Raw genomic sequence first — 20,368 nt, forward strand, 5'->3', positions numbered from 1 at the left:
TTGACTTAAAAATAGTACTTTATTGACTTGTAGTGCCAGTATTTTTATGAAAAACATCCCATTGAAACATACGAGTACAGGACATGTTAAATAGACCATCTTTCATAAAAATAAAAAAAAAGTGAAAATTTGGTAAATATACACAAATATATTCCAATCTTTCAGACTGCTGACACTGAAAAAAAGAACAGAGGTATGACGTCTTATATAGACCACTTCTCAGTTTGAATCTCCAATTTCTCAACAAGCCCTGCCCCCAGAATTTCAAAATCCTCTAAAATGGCTTCCACATTAGGTACTGTTTGTGCACCATTGCTTCCAATTTCCACCAGACGAGCATTCATGTGAGAAGCCTGCAGAACAAATAGTGACAATTTTATTAACACAGCAAAGTATAATAAACAGGGTACTACAACAGTACATGAAGCCTATAGTGAGAAAACTGATAATCTCAACAAGTAGAGTTTTCAAATCTTATCAGTGACAGAAAACATTCTATAGCAGGGGTCATGAAACAGAGTTTATCTAGGGCCAGCTTTTTGTAGAGCAAATTATGTCTGGGCCAAAACCCTGCACTAACAAAGACTATGCCCATACACATATTTTAACAGACAAACACAATCCTTCATTCACTTCTGAACACCATTACACATTCATTCACCTCACACACACATTAACTATTGTTGCAAGATAAGAAACAGAGGGCTATCAGCACAGAATTAGATTTATCATCATGGACTATCTTACTTATCTAGTCATATGTCTATACTTTTTTTTAAAGGCCAACACACTTGTTTCCCTGCATATCATCATTACATTCACCATACAATCAATGATCAGTGCAATGTGCTTTTTGAAGTTAACAGGAAAAAAAAAACAAAACAAAAAAACACACAAACCAAAAAACACCATAAATTAACTGAGCCAAACCACAATTAAATAGAACAAAATGAGATTTTTTTTTATAGCTGATGGATGTGCTGTTTTTTAGTATGTGATAAGAGCAGAAAAGGTTGGTGCTTTTGAGTGAGTAAAAGTAACTAATAGCAAAACCACTGTATCCAATAATTTTAGGGTTTAATGCTAATGGAGAGTTAAGTTTTTAGCTTTGAATGAATAAACTTTAAATAACCTTTGTAAAATTACTGAATACCGCTATTGTTGATTAACTTTAATATGGAGTTCTGCTGCATGTTCAACAGTAAGCAGCTCAAGTTAAAAAAAAAAAAAAAAAAAAAAAAAAAAAAACCCAAACATTTTATACAGATACATTCTGATTACCCAAAGGCACTATAACTAAGGCCCATTGACTTAGAAAATTTCCTGGGAAAAGCCAGGTAACTCAGCTAGTCTCTTACAAATATGGCTTTCTGAATGCAGAAAAAAGACGAGAAAAAAGCCACATAATCAGGTTGTAATATTTATTATTTTAAGAATTATGCCTGCATCAGTTTTGGGGGATACATTAGATGAATAACAACACTTGCTTAAGAGCAGTATTTAACAACCAAGTTAAATTAATTCAAATTCCTCTAGAGCTAAAGGAAGCCTATTACATAACTGACAAGAAGATGTCACTTAATGACACAACAATCAGAATCTGCTATTTAAAATAGTCACTATGGCAAACTTCAGCATTAAAACAATTAAAACTTCAGCATGCATTTTAATAAGTAAAGAATAATTCTGCATTCTAGTCTTGCAAGACTACAGCTGTGTCCAGAATTGAGAAACTAGTGATGTGACACAGGGAACTGTGTGCCTTTAATTATATACAGTATATATGTATCATAAAGATATTGTTAGCACAAAAAAATGAGCGATATGGTAATATTGCAGTATTTCACTTGCAAGCTATGAGCTTGCCTAGCAAAAAATGATTGAAAGGCGGTGCTTGTGATGTATCACTTATTCATGATAAATTGATTAATCTTGCACAGTACATGTTTAAATCAATTTAACAGGAGAACGTTTTAGCTAGTATTTTAGGTCACTTGCTAATTGGGAGATCGTCGCTAAAATATATGTACTGACAAAGCTGAGTTTATATACTTTATGTTTTACACTTTCTCTGAATGCTTGCATTTGTTATTTGCTCAACAGGCAATCTAAAGAAATACATTTAATGATGCACCGATTCACTGGCAATGGATCTGAACTGGACAGTTTTTGCTCAGAATATGGAATTGGCACATAACTTCCTAATTGCTAGTCACACGCACAGTGCACTTTTAGGTATCAGCATCTGCCTCTAAGGTAAGCAATATATGCAGTACTTCTTTTTCAAACCCGTTCAAATTCTTGGTGCTACTACTAGTGAACCAGAAGATAACAAGAGAAAATGCCACTTCTGAATGAAAGTAGGATAGTCCTTTGCATCTGTGGGCCATAGATATGGGATTATTGAGTCAATGGTTTGCTACATTAATAAGGTTAAAAAAAATTACCACATCTGTGAAGCCATCAAAATGCAAAATCAAAAGTGAAGTAAAATACACACAGACACAATGCGATGTGTGAAACCAACACAGCCAGGGGCTAGAAAACTTACAGTGCCCTCCATAAATATTTGAGACAGACACATTTTTCCTTGATTTACTCTCTCTGTTCTCCAGTTTAAAATTACAAATCAATCAATTCAGACTTGATTAAAGTGCACATTGCAGATTTTAATTTAAGGCCAAATGCATGCATTTCAATCACACCATTACGACGGTTTTTATACATGGTCCCCTCATTTCAGGGAACCATAATGTTTGGGACAATTGGTGTTTATGGATAAAGGAAAAATGTATTTGTCCCAAACATTGTGCAGGGTACTGTGGAATTATATGTTGGTCTGATTATAAAAGAAATGTTTTCATTAATATGTAGCCTTCCTCAACAATGTTGATGTAATTTAAAAACATGTAAATGTACTGATGTGAATAATTTTGAGCAGTCTGGCTTTGCACTGTACCTACTCTGGAAGCTGCCTCATCCCAAGTCAGAAAACCTCTTCATTTTATTTGGTTGAGCTTTCTGAAACCAATTTTAAGAGACTTAGATGTCTAATTTAAGCAGTTTAACTTAATTTGCTGCTGCATAGTACTACATGAAAGCAGGATTATATAATGGATGGGATGGTGAAAGTAGCCAATCCGAGAGCGTTATTCATTTCTTCTTGCTGATGATTGACTGCTGCTTTGTGACGCGTCTCCAGCAGAGTGTCCTCGTGTTTTCCATTTTGTTATTGTTTTGTTATTTTTAAATGCACACGATGTCATCGAACCGCTCTGCACCTTCTAAGGCTTCTAGAACTGAGCCTAAGTGCCAGAAGAAGTTTAAAACACTCCAGGAGAAGGTTGATTTGTTCTGGGAACTAAAAAGTTATGCTGCAGTAGTGCGCCACTATGGCATTAATGAAAGCACCGTATGCTACATAAAGAAGAAAGAAACAGCGACCTGGAGTACCGTATCTGTAAGTTTCTGTGACAGTGCCAAAAAGGAAAAGACCGTAAGAAATAAAAATATCGTCAGCTTGGAACCTGCCTTGGCACTGAGGATCACCGACTGCAGGAAGACGGTAACATCATCCATGAGAAAGCATGGAAATTGTACCAGCAGTTCGCTACTGGTGACAATGTAGCAACTTCCTATAACAATGTTCCTGAAACCTATAAAGAAAAGCCAGCACGAAACCCCACCAGAAGAAGACCCACACAAAGATACGACTCCTCCTGAAGGGCCTGAAGAAGAGGCGCCACCCGAGGAGTTTTAAAATCTACTTCATCATCAATATCATTCATCACTGGTGAGTACCCGTACATTTTACTGTATTTTAATTAAATGAAATTATTATGTATTTACTCTACTTATAACAAAGAAAATGACAGCGCATACCAAAGAAAACACGCTTGCATGAATTACAGTACGTATAGAGGTAACATCGGTATTTTGCATTCTAGCACCGCGGGAGACACAGCAGTACAGTACTGTACAGTAGACGGGTTTACCTTTATATCCTGTTTTTAGGTAATGCATTAAGGCAATTTTTTAGGTGATGTATTAATGTATTGAGCCGCGTTTGCAATGAAATTAAAGTGCTTTGGGGGCATACTGTATTTAGGGTTCAAACTATAAAAACAGGCATTTAAAAGGAATTTTTTAACCACATCCAAAATTTGCGGTTTTTCACAATTCGCGGGTGTTCTAGGAACGTAACCCCTGCGAATTTTGGGGGTGTACTGTAATAGTAATTCCACATGTGACTGGGAGCAGCAGGGTGCACTGACTGTCATTCTCAATCCCTTGCATGACCATTCTCGGGAAATCCCACCTTAGATGACCTCACTTTCAGTGCTGACATATAAAAACAGCATATTTGCTGGCAAGAGTCAGTTCAGTTGTGGACTCTGATCTGTAAAGATCTGTGCATATTTCAACCTTTTTGCAGTCAGGACATAATATATGGGTGGCGGCTCCAAACCTTCATGATGTCTCTGTGTAAGTTTTGTGATAACCTTTACACCATCATTAAGGCGGCTGATGACAAGGTGGTAGTAGGTCTCATCAGCAATGTGGATGAGTCTGCCTACAAAATGGAGATACAATTATTGGCAGAATGGTGCAAGTGTCAGAATCTGTCTATTAATGTGGATTAGACGAAAGAGATGATTATTAACTTCAGGAAGGCTCATGCTGCCCAAAACCCCTCTCTACATCAAAGGCTCTAGAGTGTAATTAGACACGAGCACAAATTTCTTGGTGTACACCTGGCAGCTGACCTTACTTGGTCAATTAACACCACCTCCATAGCCAAGAAGACACAGGTGCAACACTTTCTTTGGTGGTCAAAAAAAGGCAAGCCCACCATCCCCTACTATCACCACATTCTACAGTGGCACTATCAAGAGCATTCTAAACCGATGCATCACTGTCTGGTTTGGGAACTTCAAAGACACACACCATATGGTCCTACCACAGATAGTGCATATAGTAGAAAAGACCATCAGAACCTCTCTGCCCTCCATTAAGGACATATTTATAAAGCACAGCATCATACAGAATTGCTGAGGACCCCTCCTATGGTCTGTTTGTGCCACTATCAAATGGCAGAAGGTACTGTAGCATCCAAACCAGTTTTGCCTGGTTCTGCAACAGATTCTACCACTTGGCTGTCCAGACTCTGAACTGTGCAGCGCCCTTCCTTAAGATCTGCTCCTAGTTTATTTATATGCATTACAATCATTATATTTGTTCCTACTATTTTTATTATTAGCTGTTATTTATTACTATATTTCAATTTATTACTATTCATTTACTGTTTATTTATTTGTAATATAGCTCTTCACTTGTCTTGCATTTGTTCTGTGTTTATGTATATGCTGCACCAAGATCCTGGGGTACGTTACTTCATACTCTGCAATACTGTTTATGGCTAGAATGACAAGAAATCCACTTGACTTGAAATGAGGATTTTGAACTTATTTAGTATAGTTCTTTAATTTCAAACTTTGCTGCCCAATCCAGTGGTAGTTAACACTAGAATTACCGAAGCCTACAAAAACACTCGAAATCCCAGCCCACCTTAAATCCCTTCGCACTTCTCCGTCAGCATCGTTTTGTGTTGTAAATGTGTTGATCAGCACAAGCAGCAAGCAACCTGCTATCCCATCCCCCTGCCCACCGCCACAGCTCAATTTCGCAAAGAAGGTTCTCAGTGCTCAGTGTTAATCTTGGAGTGAAGTGCCTGGAGTTGTACAAGGCATTTAAGGTTGGCTGGGATTACGGGTTTTTTCGTACACTAGTGTAATTCTAGTGTTAAAACCTCTTCTTTTACTATGGTGATTTTAAATGTCATTTGATTTTTCAATGTACATGACTGTGACAGCATTAATGTCTTTTGGGATAATCATGATAATGCACTCTGAAAAAAATCACAAGCCTTGATATTAGCTATACAAGACAAAACACATGATACAAAAAAGTTCCAAAGATATCAATTGACAGAGGCAAAGATTTTTTGGACTTGGCAACAACAGAAGGTTGTGTGTTAAATAAGGCAGAAAATAAGATGACTGCTGTTGGATTCATAAACAACAGGCTTTGGTCTGTGCAATGTTCTACTGACAATTTAAATTAAAATGCTGTGTTACAGAAAGTTCATATCATTTTAAAAAGTGACAGACCATCTGGAAACAACCTTTCAAACATCAATGAGTATTAGGGCAATAAATGTGAATTTCCCATTTGGGATTAATAAAGTATCTATCTATCTATCTATCTATCTAAAATATTAGCCTCACTAAATATAAAACATTCTTCATCAAAAGGTTTTGTCTTCAATTGTTTAAAAAAAATTAACAATTCCATTTCATTTTAATAACATTATTAGTTATTGTTCAATTGCTTAGAAGTCCATTTTTACTAATGAAGTTGTTTAATCACACACAAAGAAACATATACAGTACATACAGATTGCCTGTTATGCCTAATAGATCTGTGAACCGAGGTGTGGCAAATTGAAGTGTTGAGAATTACATGCATAATTCAAAAAAACACTTCAAGTTTCAGTGTGATAGTTTTCCAGAAATTGCACATTACAATCAATACTTTTTCAATGGTATAACTGGAAAGTGTTGCTTACCCGGAATGTCTGTTTTGAAAATGCCTGTGGTTTCCACAAAACAGCAATTATTAGGCCTCCATTAGGATCACAGAAGAACAATGCCAGCTCTCCAAAAGCATCCTGATGAAAAAAAAAATTAATGTGTGAGACTGAGACTTGACTGAGGCAAGCCTCTTTATCCAACTTAATAAAAGGATAAGCATCTGTCTTGCAGATTGCAATATCTTTGTCATTCCAAAAGATGGTGCATCACAAACATTTTTAGTAATAAAATGTATTGCATTTGTCATTCCAATAGATAGCACATTACAAACATTAACATTGCTTTTAAAAATCCGGTACCAGATGGTATATAACAGAGACCAATGTACTGCATGGTGCACTGCAAACATTAACAGGGGACTATGTTTACTACTTAGATTTCAATCCATCTTAGACGGGTAGCACAACTACTTAATCTAATAAACTAATTAGTAGGTCATAGAAATACATGTTTAGTCTCGGCTAATACAGTAAAACAAAGTGATGTGCAACTTTTGCTTATCTCAGCAGTAGGGAAAAATGAATTATAAATTGTAAGGCACTTTGATTGGTTCCAGACAACTTAAAAACCCATATCATTACTTTTAACACAGAACTGCTGTGCAAATTTTTATCTTATGTTCTGATTATTAGTATGGAGTAAATAATTTAGTATAGAATAATTTGGGGAAGGTGATTATTTATTCTGAGCTCTGTCAAGGAAACTTGTTTTCAAAAAATACATTTAGCAAGACAACATTTCTGTACTAACTTTAAATTCACCAAACTATGTGTATTTTGCTTTTACACTGTACATCTATTCTTGTTCTACTCCTCGGTTGGAAGAGTTTTTAATGGTGAAAATTTGCTTTCCACTGCAACTTACACTGGGGTGTAACTGCTATGCAAAAATAAGCTGAACTGAGCTGAAACAGACAGGGTACATCTAGTAAAAATAAAAAGACATTCAGCAGGCAGATAAGTGTGTGAGTAACAAGGGGTGTTGTAGTAGAAGTAATAATAAAAATATATTTAACAGTAAATAGTGTGGCTTAGAACATACAGTGCTGTGAAAGAGTATTTTTCCTCTTTCTGAACTCCTCTTCTTTTGCTTATTCATAATACATAATTGTTTCTCATCTTCAAACAAATTCACTGTAATACAAAAGAAAACTGCAGTAAACTGTTTTTTAAATGTTAATTTGTTATTGAAGGATTTTTTTTTTTTTTTTACCAGCCCCCATATCACCCATTTGCAAAAGCAACTGTCCCCTTAAACTTAATACTTGATTGTGCAACCTTTAGCAGCAACCTGGCAATTCTAGCCCAATCTTCACTACAAAATTGTTTTAAATTCAGTCGCAATGGACGGTTTTTGAATATGTACTTCCCATTTATGGTTCTGCCGCAACATCTTAGTGGGGTTCAAGTCAAGATTTTTTTGACTAGGCCTCTCCAAAACCTTTATTTTTTTTGTTTTTTACAGCCATTAAGAGGTGGAATTGCATTTGAGCTTCAGATCACAGACTGATGACCAGACAATCTCCTTGACTACTTTCTGGTAGAGAACTAAATTCACGCCTCCCTCATTTATGGCAAGTTGCCCAGGCCCTAAAGCAGAGAGGTATCCCCACACCATCACACCACTAAAAGCTATTAGCTTTACACCAGGTGTAATGGGACCCATGTCTTCCAAGAAGTTCAACTTTTGACTCATCAGTCTTCAGAACATTACCCCAAAGTTTTGGTGGTAATCAAAGAAATGCTAGACATACCTTTATGCTCCTCTTGGTTATCTGTGGTTTTCGCCTTTCAACTCTTCAATGGATGCCATTTTTTCCCCAGTGGCTTTCTAATGGTGTAATTGTGAACAATAACATTAACTGAGCTGATAGAGGCCTGCAGTTCCTTAGATTTTCATCTGTGTTCTTTTGCGACTTTTCGGATTAGTTTTTTTTATGAACTCTTGGAATCATTTTCCTAGCCTGGCCACTCTTGTGCAGATTTACCACTGTTCTAAGTTTTTTTCATTTGGAGATAATGGTTCTCACGGTGGTCCACTGGAGTTTCTGGGTTTTAGAGATTGCTTTGTAACTCTTTCCTGACTGATAACTTTTTTCAGGTCTTTTGGAATTTCTTTTGATCAAGGAATGGTGTGCTGCTTGCTGAGATATTTTAGCCAACTTCACATTGCTGGATATGTTCTAATTAACCCTTTAACCGCCAACTCCCTAAATATTCCCCAAGCCAGGCGAAATCTGAACAATTTTTGTTTTTTTACTTTTTTACATTTTTTTTTACATTTTTTACATTTATTCAAGCAGTATTGACCACTAAATGTTGTGCAAGTTGCCAGTGTATACACGAAATCTATAAATGTAACCTGAATTCTCAGCTAAGCAAAACATCTTGATACCAAACCGTGCCCTTTTCAATGGTAGATACTGTCGAAACTGTAAGCGGCCCTTCCACGACAATAAACTTTCATCAACTGCAACTGACGGTCCTGGCATGTAGGGCAACTGAAATGCTTCAAATAAATGATCAATCAAAGGACGTAGCTTGAACAAGTGGTCGCGGTTTGGATCTTTCTTATCTGGCTCGTTTCTGTTGTCATTCAAATGAAAGAATTTCAGCAGCAAAGAGAATCGGTTACGTGTCATGACAGCTGCAAAAATAGGTGTTGCATACATAGGATCTGTAGACCAGTACATCTCAATATCTGGTTTTCTGATTATTCCCATCAACATCAAAATCCCAATGAATTTTTTCATTTCGTTTTCATCAGTGTCAAACCAAGCACGAACACGGGAATGTGGAGGTAAATTGGGATTTTTCTCAATAAACTGTGCTGCATACAGATTTGTCTGATGAACAAAATGTCTAATCAAATCAGGTGACACAAACAGCTCATAAAACTGCTCAGCAGTGTAATTGTTTACATCAACAATAAAGCCACACATTCCCTCAAACGAATGCAGAAAAGGTAGTTCACCACGGGCAGCAGCCCAGCTGAGATGCTGGGGATACACCCACTCAGCGCCGTCATCCGATGCGTCTTCATTCACAATATCATGCAGCGCACGTTGCTGCTCATCACTGTCACTAAAATCTTCTTCAGAACTGCTACAATCATGATCAGAACTGTCCAAAATCGCCTGCAAAGCCTCACTTGAAGTCAGTTTACGTTTCGCCATATTCACAGCTGTTACATGCGTATCACGTCACATGACCGGCCAAAACAACCACAGACTTGTCGAAATACAACGTAGTAATAATACCCACGCCAAACCGTCAGTTATACTACTTGCCAGGCATTCATATAACCACAGGCAAATGTGCCGGATAATTCCGGCAGTATGGCGTTAGCATTAAAACAGCGGTGCCGGATATATCCGGCAGAGGGCGGTGAAGGGGTTAAGTGATGTTTAGACTCAATAGGGCTGGCAGCAATCAAGCATGGGTATGTCTAGTCTAATTTAACCTGTTATAATTTAAATTTGGTTTTCTGGATGACTGAGTGACTAAGGTGGCAATTACTTTTCAAATGGATGATAAAGCTTCTGGTGAACCGTTTTTCTTTAAATAAATCAAATGGTCTTTTAAAAACTAGTGTTTACTCAGGTTGTCTTTTGCATATACTACATTTGTCTGGATAATAGAAAAACATATTAGGAATAAGCAAAAATGCAGGAAATCGGGAATGGGGGCAAATACTTGTTCATGGCATTGTAAGTAAAAGACAAGAGAAGGTGACTAACTTATCAGTACTGTATGATGACTCTGAAAAATCTTAGGCAAGAAGTAGGGAACAGGAGCCTCATTGTGTCACCTCCAAACAAATGACAAGTATAAACAAATATAAGTTCTACAATCCGAATTTAAAGCGTTAGGTGCCAAGCTGAGGAAAAGAACTGACAAGGAAGTCTTCTCTTAAATTCCGCCTATGCTGGTTCAAGTATCATTGAGGATAACAGGATATAAGTTAATGGGGCACTGGGATTCATTCTGGAACAAATGGGATCTGTTCTCCCATGAAGTACTTCATCTGAACTACAGAAGCATAAATATATATGGGGAGGCATATGAATAGAATGATTCTTATTTAAACTAAAATTGGAAAGGAGGTGGAGCTATTCAGGGGGTTTAGGACAGGCCAGGTTGAGAACTGTGTAAAAAGGGGCTGACAGTTATATAAATGCAAATTAAAAAAAGATACATTTGAAAGTTCTAGTTGAAATAAATAATACAGTTAGGTCCATAAATGTTTGGACAGAGACAACTTTTTTCTAATTTTTGTTCTGTACATTACCACAATGAATTTTAAATGAAACAACTCAGATGCAGTTGAAGTGCAGACTTTCAGCTTTAATTCAGTGGGATGAACAAAACGATTGCATAAAAATGTGAGGTAACTAAAGCATTTTTTAACACGATCCCTTCATTTCAGGGGCTCAAAAGTAATTGGACAAATTAAATAACTGGAAATAAAATGTTCATTTCTAATACTTGGTTGAAAACCCTTTGCTGGCAATGACAGCCTGAAGTCTTGAACTCATGGACATCAGCAGATGCTGGGTTTCCTCCTTTTTAATGCTCTGCCAGGCCTTTACTGCAGCGGCTTTCAGTTGTTGTGTGTGGGCCTTTCTGTCCGAAGTTTAGTCTTCAACAAGTGAAATGCATGCTCAATTAGGTTAAGATCAGGTGACTGACTTGGCCATTCAAGAATTTTCCACTTTGCTTTAATAAACTCCTGGGTTGCTTTGGCTGTATGTTTTGGGTCATTGTCCATCTGTATCATGAAACGCCGCCCAATCAATTTGACTGCATTTAGCTGGATTTGAGCAGACAGGTATGTCTCTAAATACCTCAGAATTCATTCGGCTGCTTCTGTCCTGTGTCACATCATCAATAAACACTAGTGTCCCAGTGCCACTGGCAGCCATGCACGCCCAAGCCATCACACTGCCTCCACCGTGTTTTACAGATGATGTGGTATGCTTTGGATAATGAGCTGTTCCACACCTTCTCCATACTTTTTTCTTGACATTATTCTAGTAGAGGTTGATCTTGGTTTCATCTGTCCAAAGAATGTTTTTCCAGAACTGTGCTGGCTTTTTTAAGATGTTCTTTAGCAAAGTCCAATCTAGCCTTTCTATTCTTGAGGCTTATGAGTGGCTTGCACCTTGCAGTTCACGCTCTGTATTTACTTTCATGCAGTCTTCTCTTTATGGTAGACTTGGATTTCGATACGCCTACCCCCTGGAGAGTGTTGTTCACTTGGTTGGCTGTTGTGAAGGGGTTTCTCTTCACCATGGAAATGATTCTGCGATCATCCACCACTGTTGTCTTCTGTGGACGTCCACGTCTTTTTGCGTTGCTGAGTTCACCAGTGCTTGCTTTCTTTCTCAGGATGTACCAAACTGTAGATTTTGCCACTCATAATATTGTAGCAATTTCTCGGATGGGTTTTTTCTGTTTTCGCAGCTTAAGGATGGCTTCTTTCACCTGCATGGAGAGCTCCTTTGACCGCATGTTGTCTGTTCACAGCAAAATCTTCCACATGCAAGCACCACACCTCAAATCAACTCCAGGCCTTTTATCTGCTTAATTGATAATGACATAACAATGGACTTGCCCATACCTGCCCATGAAACAGCCTTTGAGTCAACTGTCCAATTACTTTTGAGCCCCTGAAATGAAGGGATTGTGTTAAAAAATGCTTTAGTTGCCTCACATTTTTATGCAATCGTTTTGTTCACCCCACTGAATTAAAGCTGACAGTCTGCACTTCAACTGCATCTGAGTTGTTTAATTTAAAATTCATTGTGGTAATGTACAGAACCAAAATTAGAAAAAAGTTGTCTCTGTCCAAATATTTATGGACCTAACTGTATGTGCTTGCTTTGATTCCAGCAGGAATTAGGAATACAATAAGTGATTTGTAATGTATTTATATGAAGCAGCTTAATTTACTTTAAAGATTCATTCTTCGATGCACTCGGACACATCATCAGTGATACCTCCTGAGATAATCGGGTGTTTCAGGTCTTGCAACATCAGACACCCTTGACTCAGGTGACCCAACCAGGGCTGATCAGCCCCTGGTTTATATCCCAGCAGCAACAGGCCTAATTCAAAGCCAGCCTGGAGGCCCTTTCTGCAAACCTCTATGGTGGACTTAATGGCTCTCCTTTTCATAGCTCCTTTGATGCCAAAGCAGGGCATAAACCTCGCAAAATGAGTGGCTAACAAAGTCCCTACACCACACCTGAAAACGAGCATTCCAGCCGGTCCTCTGGCACTGCTTCACCAGCTCATGATACTTGGACCGCTTTCCTTCATAAGCCTCTTTAAATGTGGTCCTCCCAAGGAACTGTCGGCTCCATTATGACACTTGCTTTGAAGAGGCAGATGTTAACACAGTGTCTGGCCTCAAAGAAGTTGGTGCAACATGCTCCAGGAACTCTAGCTGTCTACCCAAGTCTAATTGCAAGTCCCAGTCCAACACCAAGGTGAGCAGGACATCTGCTACTGTAGGCTGTGGTTGCTCTCCTGTCCTGAAAAAGATGATGCATCTCTGGCTGTGAATGACTCTCTTGTTAGCTGTGGCTTTAGAAATGGTCACTGCCATTGACTTGAGCACCCAGTCATGTTGCCAGTGGTACCAGGCTACTGAGGATGTGCTTCCATTGAGCCCTTTCTGGTGCAGGGAGGACATAATGGAGACACACTCCTGGTCCAGGTGTGTAGATTTACTGGGTTGGTTAGGACATCATACACGTCTTGAACCATGAACATGATGCACTGTGGTTCAGCCTTCCAGATGTCACCCCAAGATAATTTACTCTCCAGTGCTCCCTCCCACCTTGTCCATGCTCCCTAAAGCCTCATGCCCACCATCTTGCTGATTTGCTCCTCCTTCACACCTGCTCACACCTTCTCCAGGACTAGATTGCATCTGTCCTTGCCATGGGCCTTGTCGTAACAAGGTTGTGGAATCATACATGATTATAATATAATACTAATAGAAACCTGGCTAAACTTTAAAGATGGGTGAGCATAATATGGAGGGATAAGCATTATTTAGGAAAGACAAAGCTGAAAAGGTGGAGGAATTCAATTTAAATAAACAAATTTTATGTGGAAGACCTCTTCAGTTAAAGGATGAGCAGCTTCCTAGTGAAGATGTTTGGATTAGATTGGAAAGCATAAAAAAGTGGTGCTTGATATTAGGAGTGTGTTATAAATCCATCAATGTAAACACAAACTAAATATAATAATATTAAAAAGGCAAGTTTCATCAGGGGGATATTATAATTATGGGGGATTTTAATTTAATTATTCGAATGGGTTACCCATACAAATAAAGGAACATAAGAACAGGCATTTTTGGTCTGAATCAATGAATTCTTCTTGAACAAAAAGTACCCAAGAGTGGGGAAGCCTCTCCAGAGTTTGTATTCTATAATAATCAGAAGAGGATTCAGGGAAAAGATGTAAATGAACCATTAGGATTTAGTGACCATAAGATAACACATTTCATGGTGTTTTTTCAGAATACATAGACAAACTATAACTGCTGTTTAATTTTAATAGTGAAAGTTTCAGCAGATGCAGTATAGCTTAAAAAAGATACATTAGGATAGGCTATTAATTGTGAATATAGTTGAGGGGATGTGAGGCAGGTTTAAAAGTTTTTTTTTTTTTTTTTTTTTAACTGGGAGAACTCTGTGCCCGTTCTGCGGCGGTGGGGGGATGGAATAGTAGGCTGCTTGCTGTTTGTCTTGATCGTTACATTTACAAGACAAAAGACACTGATGAAGAGGTGCGAAGGCATTTAAGGTGGGCTGGATTTACGAGTTTTTTCGTAGGCTTTGGTAATACATATATATATATAATTCACTAAGCTGCCGACAAGTAGACACCCATGGAAAGCACGCAAGACAGCCACGCCCACCAACTCTAAGACCATTGGATACGACGACAACTCGCAGAGCCACGCCCACCAACTCAGACGCGACGCCTCGGAAAACACGCCGTCATTTATGTTCGTCTGTGCTACAGTCCACATGCACATCTTGGCCATGTTGACATTTCGGTTACGACACACGACTGCGTGCACCATCGCAAACTGTTTTACACGCTACATACAGCAATTTGCATCCACGACAAACATGCGTCTTCTTAGATGGTCCTGCAGGAAAACGGAAAACGTTTCCCCGCCCACCAGCACTCCTTATTCCCTGGCCCGCGTCCACTGCATCCACGACAAACATGCGTCTTCTTAGATGGTTCCGCAGGAACATGGAAAACATTTCCTCGCCCACCAACACTCCTTATTCCCCGGCCTGCGTCCACCCTCGCTCTCTAGGTATTCACACTGCCTGCTCATGTGCCCGGACGCAACAACTCACCGACCACCCCATAAGTCGCTTTCGTCTGTGCTAGGAGTCCACATGCACCTCTGAGCCACGTTGACTTTTCATTCTTCTTTTCGGTTACGACACCCGACCGCGTCCACCATCGAAAACCATGGGAAAGGAACAACGAAGCACCGCCCAAAAACTCTACCCCTCCTCCCACGTGATAGGGAACGCACCTCAGAGCACTGTCCGCCAACTTGAACAGCTCATCAAACACATACTCACTCGCTTTGGTCTGTGCTGCGGTCCAAATCCAGCTGTGAGCCACGTTGACTGTTCATCTGCCCTCCATGGCTACCGCTTCAAATGTATTTCATGGAAACAACACTTCTTTCAATGTTATAGAAATTCCTGCATCAGGTAACTGTTTGTTTCTATCAGTCGGGTTTTTCTGGAAAAATGTCATTGACGACACTGTTGCTCTCAAACTTCGCAACATGGCTGTTGGCTTTGTTTGCCAACATTGGGATAACTTTGGCGACGTGGTGTCCGTTGTTGTTAGTCACAGAGACATTGTTATACAGTCTGCTGAACAATACGCTGACTACATGAATATGTCCGGAGTCTATGGTGGCGAGGCAGAAATTGTGGCAAATGTCCCAAATCCTTCCAGCTACTATCACCATTTACTTCCAAGAACGTCCTCATGCCTCTCCTCGAGTTTGTAATCCGGCCCAACGTCTCTCCATATCCCGGCTCTTTAGCGGTCCTTTGGATCATGGGCATTACGAGGTTCTCATGCCTCATAAATACACGCGTGATAACCTTCTGGTGATATCTTTTGATGCTGTCGGTATGTGCACACAGGGTGCACCACCCACTTGCTTGCTACACTAATGTCACGTCACCTGCCCACTCTCCTCTTCCTGAAAAACATTTAAAGACACACTCCCCCTTAACACACGCATTCCACACAGGACTTTCAATGCACCTTTTGTTCCAAAAGCTTCTGAGTGCAGAAATATCTGAACACACATTTAAAAAAACACAAAACTAACCGAATGATGCAATGTGAACATTGCCAGCAATGCTTCAAAACAACTTGCGCTCTCAAGAAACACTTACAAGAATTCCACTCTCACCTTAAATTGTACATTTTGTAACGAGGACTTCACAGGTGAGATGGATCTCCACAACCATATGCAGATCCATTCAACACAAACATTTGTATGCAAACTTTGCGACACTTTCACGCACGCACATACCTTACTAACCATCTCAAAACACATTCCCTGATGAATTCTTTTCAGTGTCAACACTGCTCCAAAACCTTCACGCGCCAGAAATCTCTCAAAGCACATTTAAACACACACTCCACTGAACAAACGCATTCCAAACAGATCTTTCAATGCACGATTTGTTCAAAAACGTTCCGAGTGCAGAGATATCTCAACATGCATTTAAAAACACACTCCACTGAACGAATTATGCAATGTGAACATTGCCGGCAATGCTTCGAAACAACTCATTCCAAGTCCCTTCAGTGTCAACACAGCACTAAATCATTCATGCACAAACATCGCATTCAGTTTTCTGCAGCTTTTCAAGAAGATACCGCCATTCACGTCCAAGAACATAACATTGGCCTACCTACCGCACTATGTGCTTCTTGCAATGCTCTTCACTGGCCAGCAGAGGTCAACAAATCCGGACATTACACTAAGTGTTGTCATGCCGGCAAGGTGTCTTTGCCACCGCTATCCAAACCTCCTCTTTTTTTTAGAAGACCTCTTGACTGGCAAGAACCCGCTGTCCCGAAATTACTGTGATCATATCAGGGAATACAACTCTGCGTTAGCTTTCGTGTCAATGGGCGCACACATCGCTCAACCATCTGGACAAAGACCGTATGCTTTCAGAATCCACGGTCAAATTTATCACCAGGTCTCTCCTTTATATACCAATCCTGACATGTCACCACAATACGGTCAGCTATATATCTTCGATTCTGCTGAGGCTACCAGTCAACGTTTGCAAAAGTAATGTAATAGTGCTTGCAGTGACGTTTTGTTGCTTCAACTAGACAACATGATACGACAGGTTAATCCCTTCGCAAAGTCTTACATGCAAATGCATGACATTATCACTCATGGTAACCCTGTTACTGCTGTACGAATGGTGTTCATGGAAAATCCAAGTCTGGTTATGAGAAGGTATAACGCCCCGTCCTGTCAAACTGATGTTGCTGCTATCTTTGTAGGTGAAGACGGGGAACCTCCTGCACAACGCGACATTTGCATATATCCAAGGGGAGATGCTTGCAAACGTATCTCTGTTCTCAATATGAACTGTGACCCCATGGTTTATCCACTGCTGTTCCCTTACGGAGATCCAGGCTGGCACATACAATTGACCCATATTGAGGAAAAGCGAACTGCGAAAAGAACGCGAGTCACACAGCTCCAATTTTTTGTTTTCAGGCTTGCCATGAGATCTTTATTTACTGCACGCGCGCTACACTGAATGGATCAACGTGTGTCTACCCGGCACAGAGAGGCGTAGGTAAGCTGTTGAACCCCATTTGTGCTGGAAACTGGGGCTTCCAATTGTTCCCCATGAACGAGGAATTCCCAGTAAGTGTGGGTCATACGCACGCACTGATTATGTCCCTGCCCTTTCTACACACCCCATCCCCCCCCACCCCCCCGCTACTACCATGGTTGGGTAACTTGGTGGATTATATATAGAAAATGAGCCAGAACGGCAAAGAACAATGAAAAGTCTGCGTGACTCACAGGTGCATGTGGACTGTGCAAAGACGAAAATGACTCAGGTGACGAGTTGGGGGTGGGCACATGAGCAGGCAGTGCATACTGAACGAGAAATCAGCAGACTAGCATGACAGAGGGGGCGTCCTTCTCCTCTCCTCCCGTTCCGCCCTCCACGCCCGAGCGCCGTCCACCCCCGTCCCTCACTCTGGGAGGAGAAGGCACGACGGCGGTCCTCCAGTTTTCAGTCATGGACAATTGTATGTTGGTTCGTACCGTGCATTGTTACAATGTTACTTTTCTTGGTGGTTTATTGAATTACGGACTTTTCAAATGTTAATTTTTTCCGTGCTTAAAAATCATTAAAAAAGCGGCCTGATTATGCGGCATATGCCGCAGGTTGGCTAGTACATATATATTATAATATATACACATACACACACACACACACACATTATATATATATACACACACACACACATACATATACAGACACACACACACACACACACACACATACATACATATAAAGAAACAGTCTTCAGGAGGCAAATGTGCACGTGTCAGAAGAATTAATGAACAGAAAATACAGAAGCCACACTGCAAGATGCAAACCACAAGTTATCCACAAAAACAGGATGGGCAAATTACAGTTTGTGAAAAAGTACTTAATAGAGCCTGTAGAATTCTGGAAAAAGGTCTCATATAAGACAAAGATTAACTTGTATCAGAGTGATGGCAAGAGCAAATTGTGTATAGACAAAAAAGAAACCGGCCAAGATCCAAAGTATATCACCTCATTTGTTAAGCATGATGGTGGAGGTGTTATGAATTGGACATGTATGGCTGCCACTGGTACCGACAGACTTTTCTTCATTGATGGTGTAATTGCTGATGGCAGTTGTACAATGAATTCTGAGGTATATAGAAACATATGCTCAAGGTCCAGTAAATGCCTCCAAACTCACTGGATGAGGCTTTATCCTACAACAAGATAATGATCTCAAGCATACTTCTATGGCAACGCAGGAGTTTTTCAAAGCTAAAAAATAGAAAATTCTTGAATGGGCCAGTCACCTGGTTTAAATTATGCATGCCTTCCATATGCTTAAGAGAAAATGTAAGGGGACAAGCTCCCAAAACAAGCAGGAGCTGAAGATGTCTGCATTAGAATCTTGGCAAAACATCACAAGTGAAGATGTCTCAAACATTATCATTTTCTGAAATGGGAGGAGCATGTAAGAAAAGTGTTGTACATTCTACATGATGTGACCAAAATGTATGAAAACACCCCTGAATTGTCTGCAATGTGCATTTTAATCTGAAATTTTTTATTTCTAATTTTAAACTGTGGAGCACAGGGGTAAATCAAAGAAAAATATGTCTTTGTGCCAAGCAAGATGGAGGGCACTGTATTAGTGAAAGACGACCTTCTTCATTTGGAATCATGTAAAGTATTTGCTAATACACCTGTTCTAGACAGGTGCTGCTCAATCTTTTACTTGATAATTGGTTCAATTCATTTACCTGTGATGCATGTTAAGCTTACCGGCTTATAGTTACATACAGTAGATCAGGCATGTCAAACTCACTACCATTGGTGGGACGCTTCGACTGCCATACGTGCATCAGCGGGCCGCACTGTAACATACTGAAAACTTTAAAAAATGTAACACTTAAAAGTTTAAAGAAAAGCAATTTATTTCCATACAATCTCCGTACAACAGCGAACAATTAGAGTCTTAGCTAGGTCCTTATATTATTATATTATATTCATTATATTATATTTATTACTTGTATAGGAGTCTTACAGTGTGAGATCTATTTCTTTTGTCCCGACACTTGGCATATCTTGTTAGCAACCAGTTTGTCAATATCAGGCTTGAAATCTTGTGCAGCTGCAACTTTTATGAGGGATTAAAGGTGCTTGACGGTAAGTCTTCAGCGATGTGGAGTTTTGGTAGCTTTCATTAATGAAAACAATTGCTCATAAAGGTAAGTGCTTCTGAACATAGACAGTACTCTCGATGCCAACTTACGGATCTGCACATACGAGGGTGGCAGGTAAGCATACAAGCCTGGCACACCAACTTTGTTGTATTTTGCCTTCAGAATAGAATCTGACTGCAGTTCAATCAATTCCATTTGGATATCCTCAGGTGCATTCTCAACGTTTTAAGAGTATGGTGACATAAACAGCGTAAAGTCCTGTTCGTGTGAACTGAAATTACGAAAACGCTCACTGAATTCATTGCTCAGTAATTCAAGTTGGAAAACAAATCATCCAAAAATCAAATTTTACTTTAATAAGTTTACTTCAAAGATTATATTGTAAAATAAGCCAATATGCAAAAAGCCCCCTGACCTACACTAATTTTACAAACTCAAAATCACAAAAATTTGTTAATAAACAACTCACTAACTTCTCGCGTCCACTTCAGATCTTCAGCTGTAGTCTGCACTAACTGTTTGTTACAATGCTAGCACAAAATTACATAAAACTAGAGCAAAAAAACGTGAAAATATGCGGGCTATTACTACTCGTGATGGTCAGTTCTACGCAGTGGCCAGTCTCAGCAGCCCAGCCAGTAGTGCAGCCTGCC

General features: G+C 39.5%; 1 protein-coding gene across 1 annotated transcript in view; it reads right to left on the bottom strand.

Moving 5' to 3' along the window:
- Nucleotides 1–20,368, bottom strand: part of LOC114644736 (nucleolar protein 6-like) — a 225,268-nt gene continuing 204,900 nt past the window's right edge. Inside the window, exons 13-14 of the mRNA XM_051930096.1 lie at nt 6,629–6,730; nt 1–353 (exon numbers count right to left, since the gene is read on the bottom strand). Coding sequence (XP_051786056.1) covers nt 204–353; nt 6,629–6,730 — 252 coding nt within the window. The 3' untranslated portion in view covers nt 1–203. The remainder of the gene's footprint in view (nt 354–6,628; nt 6,731–20,368) is intronic.

Source organism: Erpetoichthys calabaricus, chromosome 7 (assembly GCF_900747795.2).
Source record: "Erpetoichthys calabaricus chromosome 7, fErpCal1.3, whole genome shotgun sequence".
Classification (NCBI taxonomy): domain Eukaryota; kingdom Metazoa; phylum Chordata; class Cladistia; order Polypteriformes; family Polypteridae; genus Erpetoichthys; species Erpetoichthys calabaricus.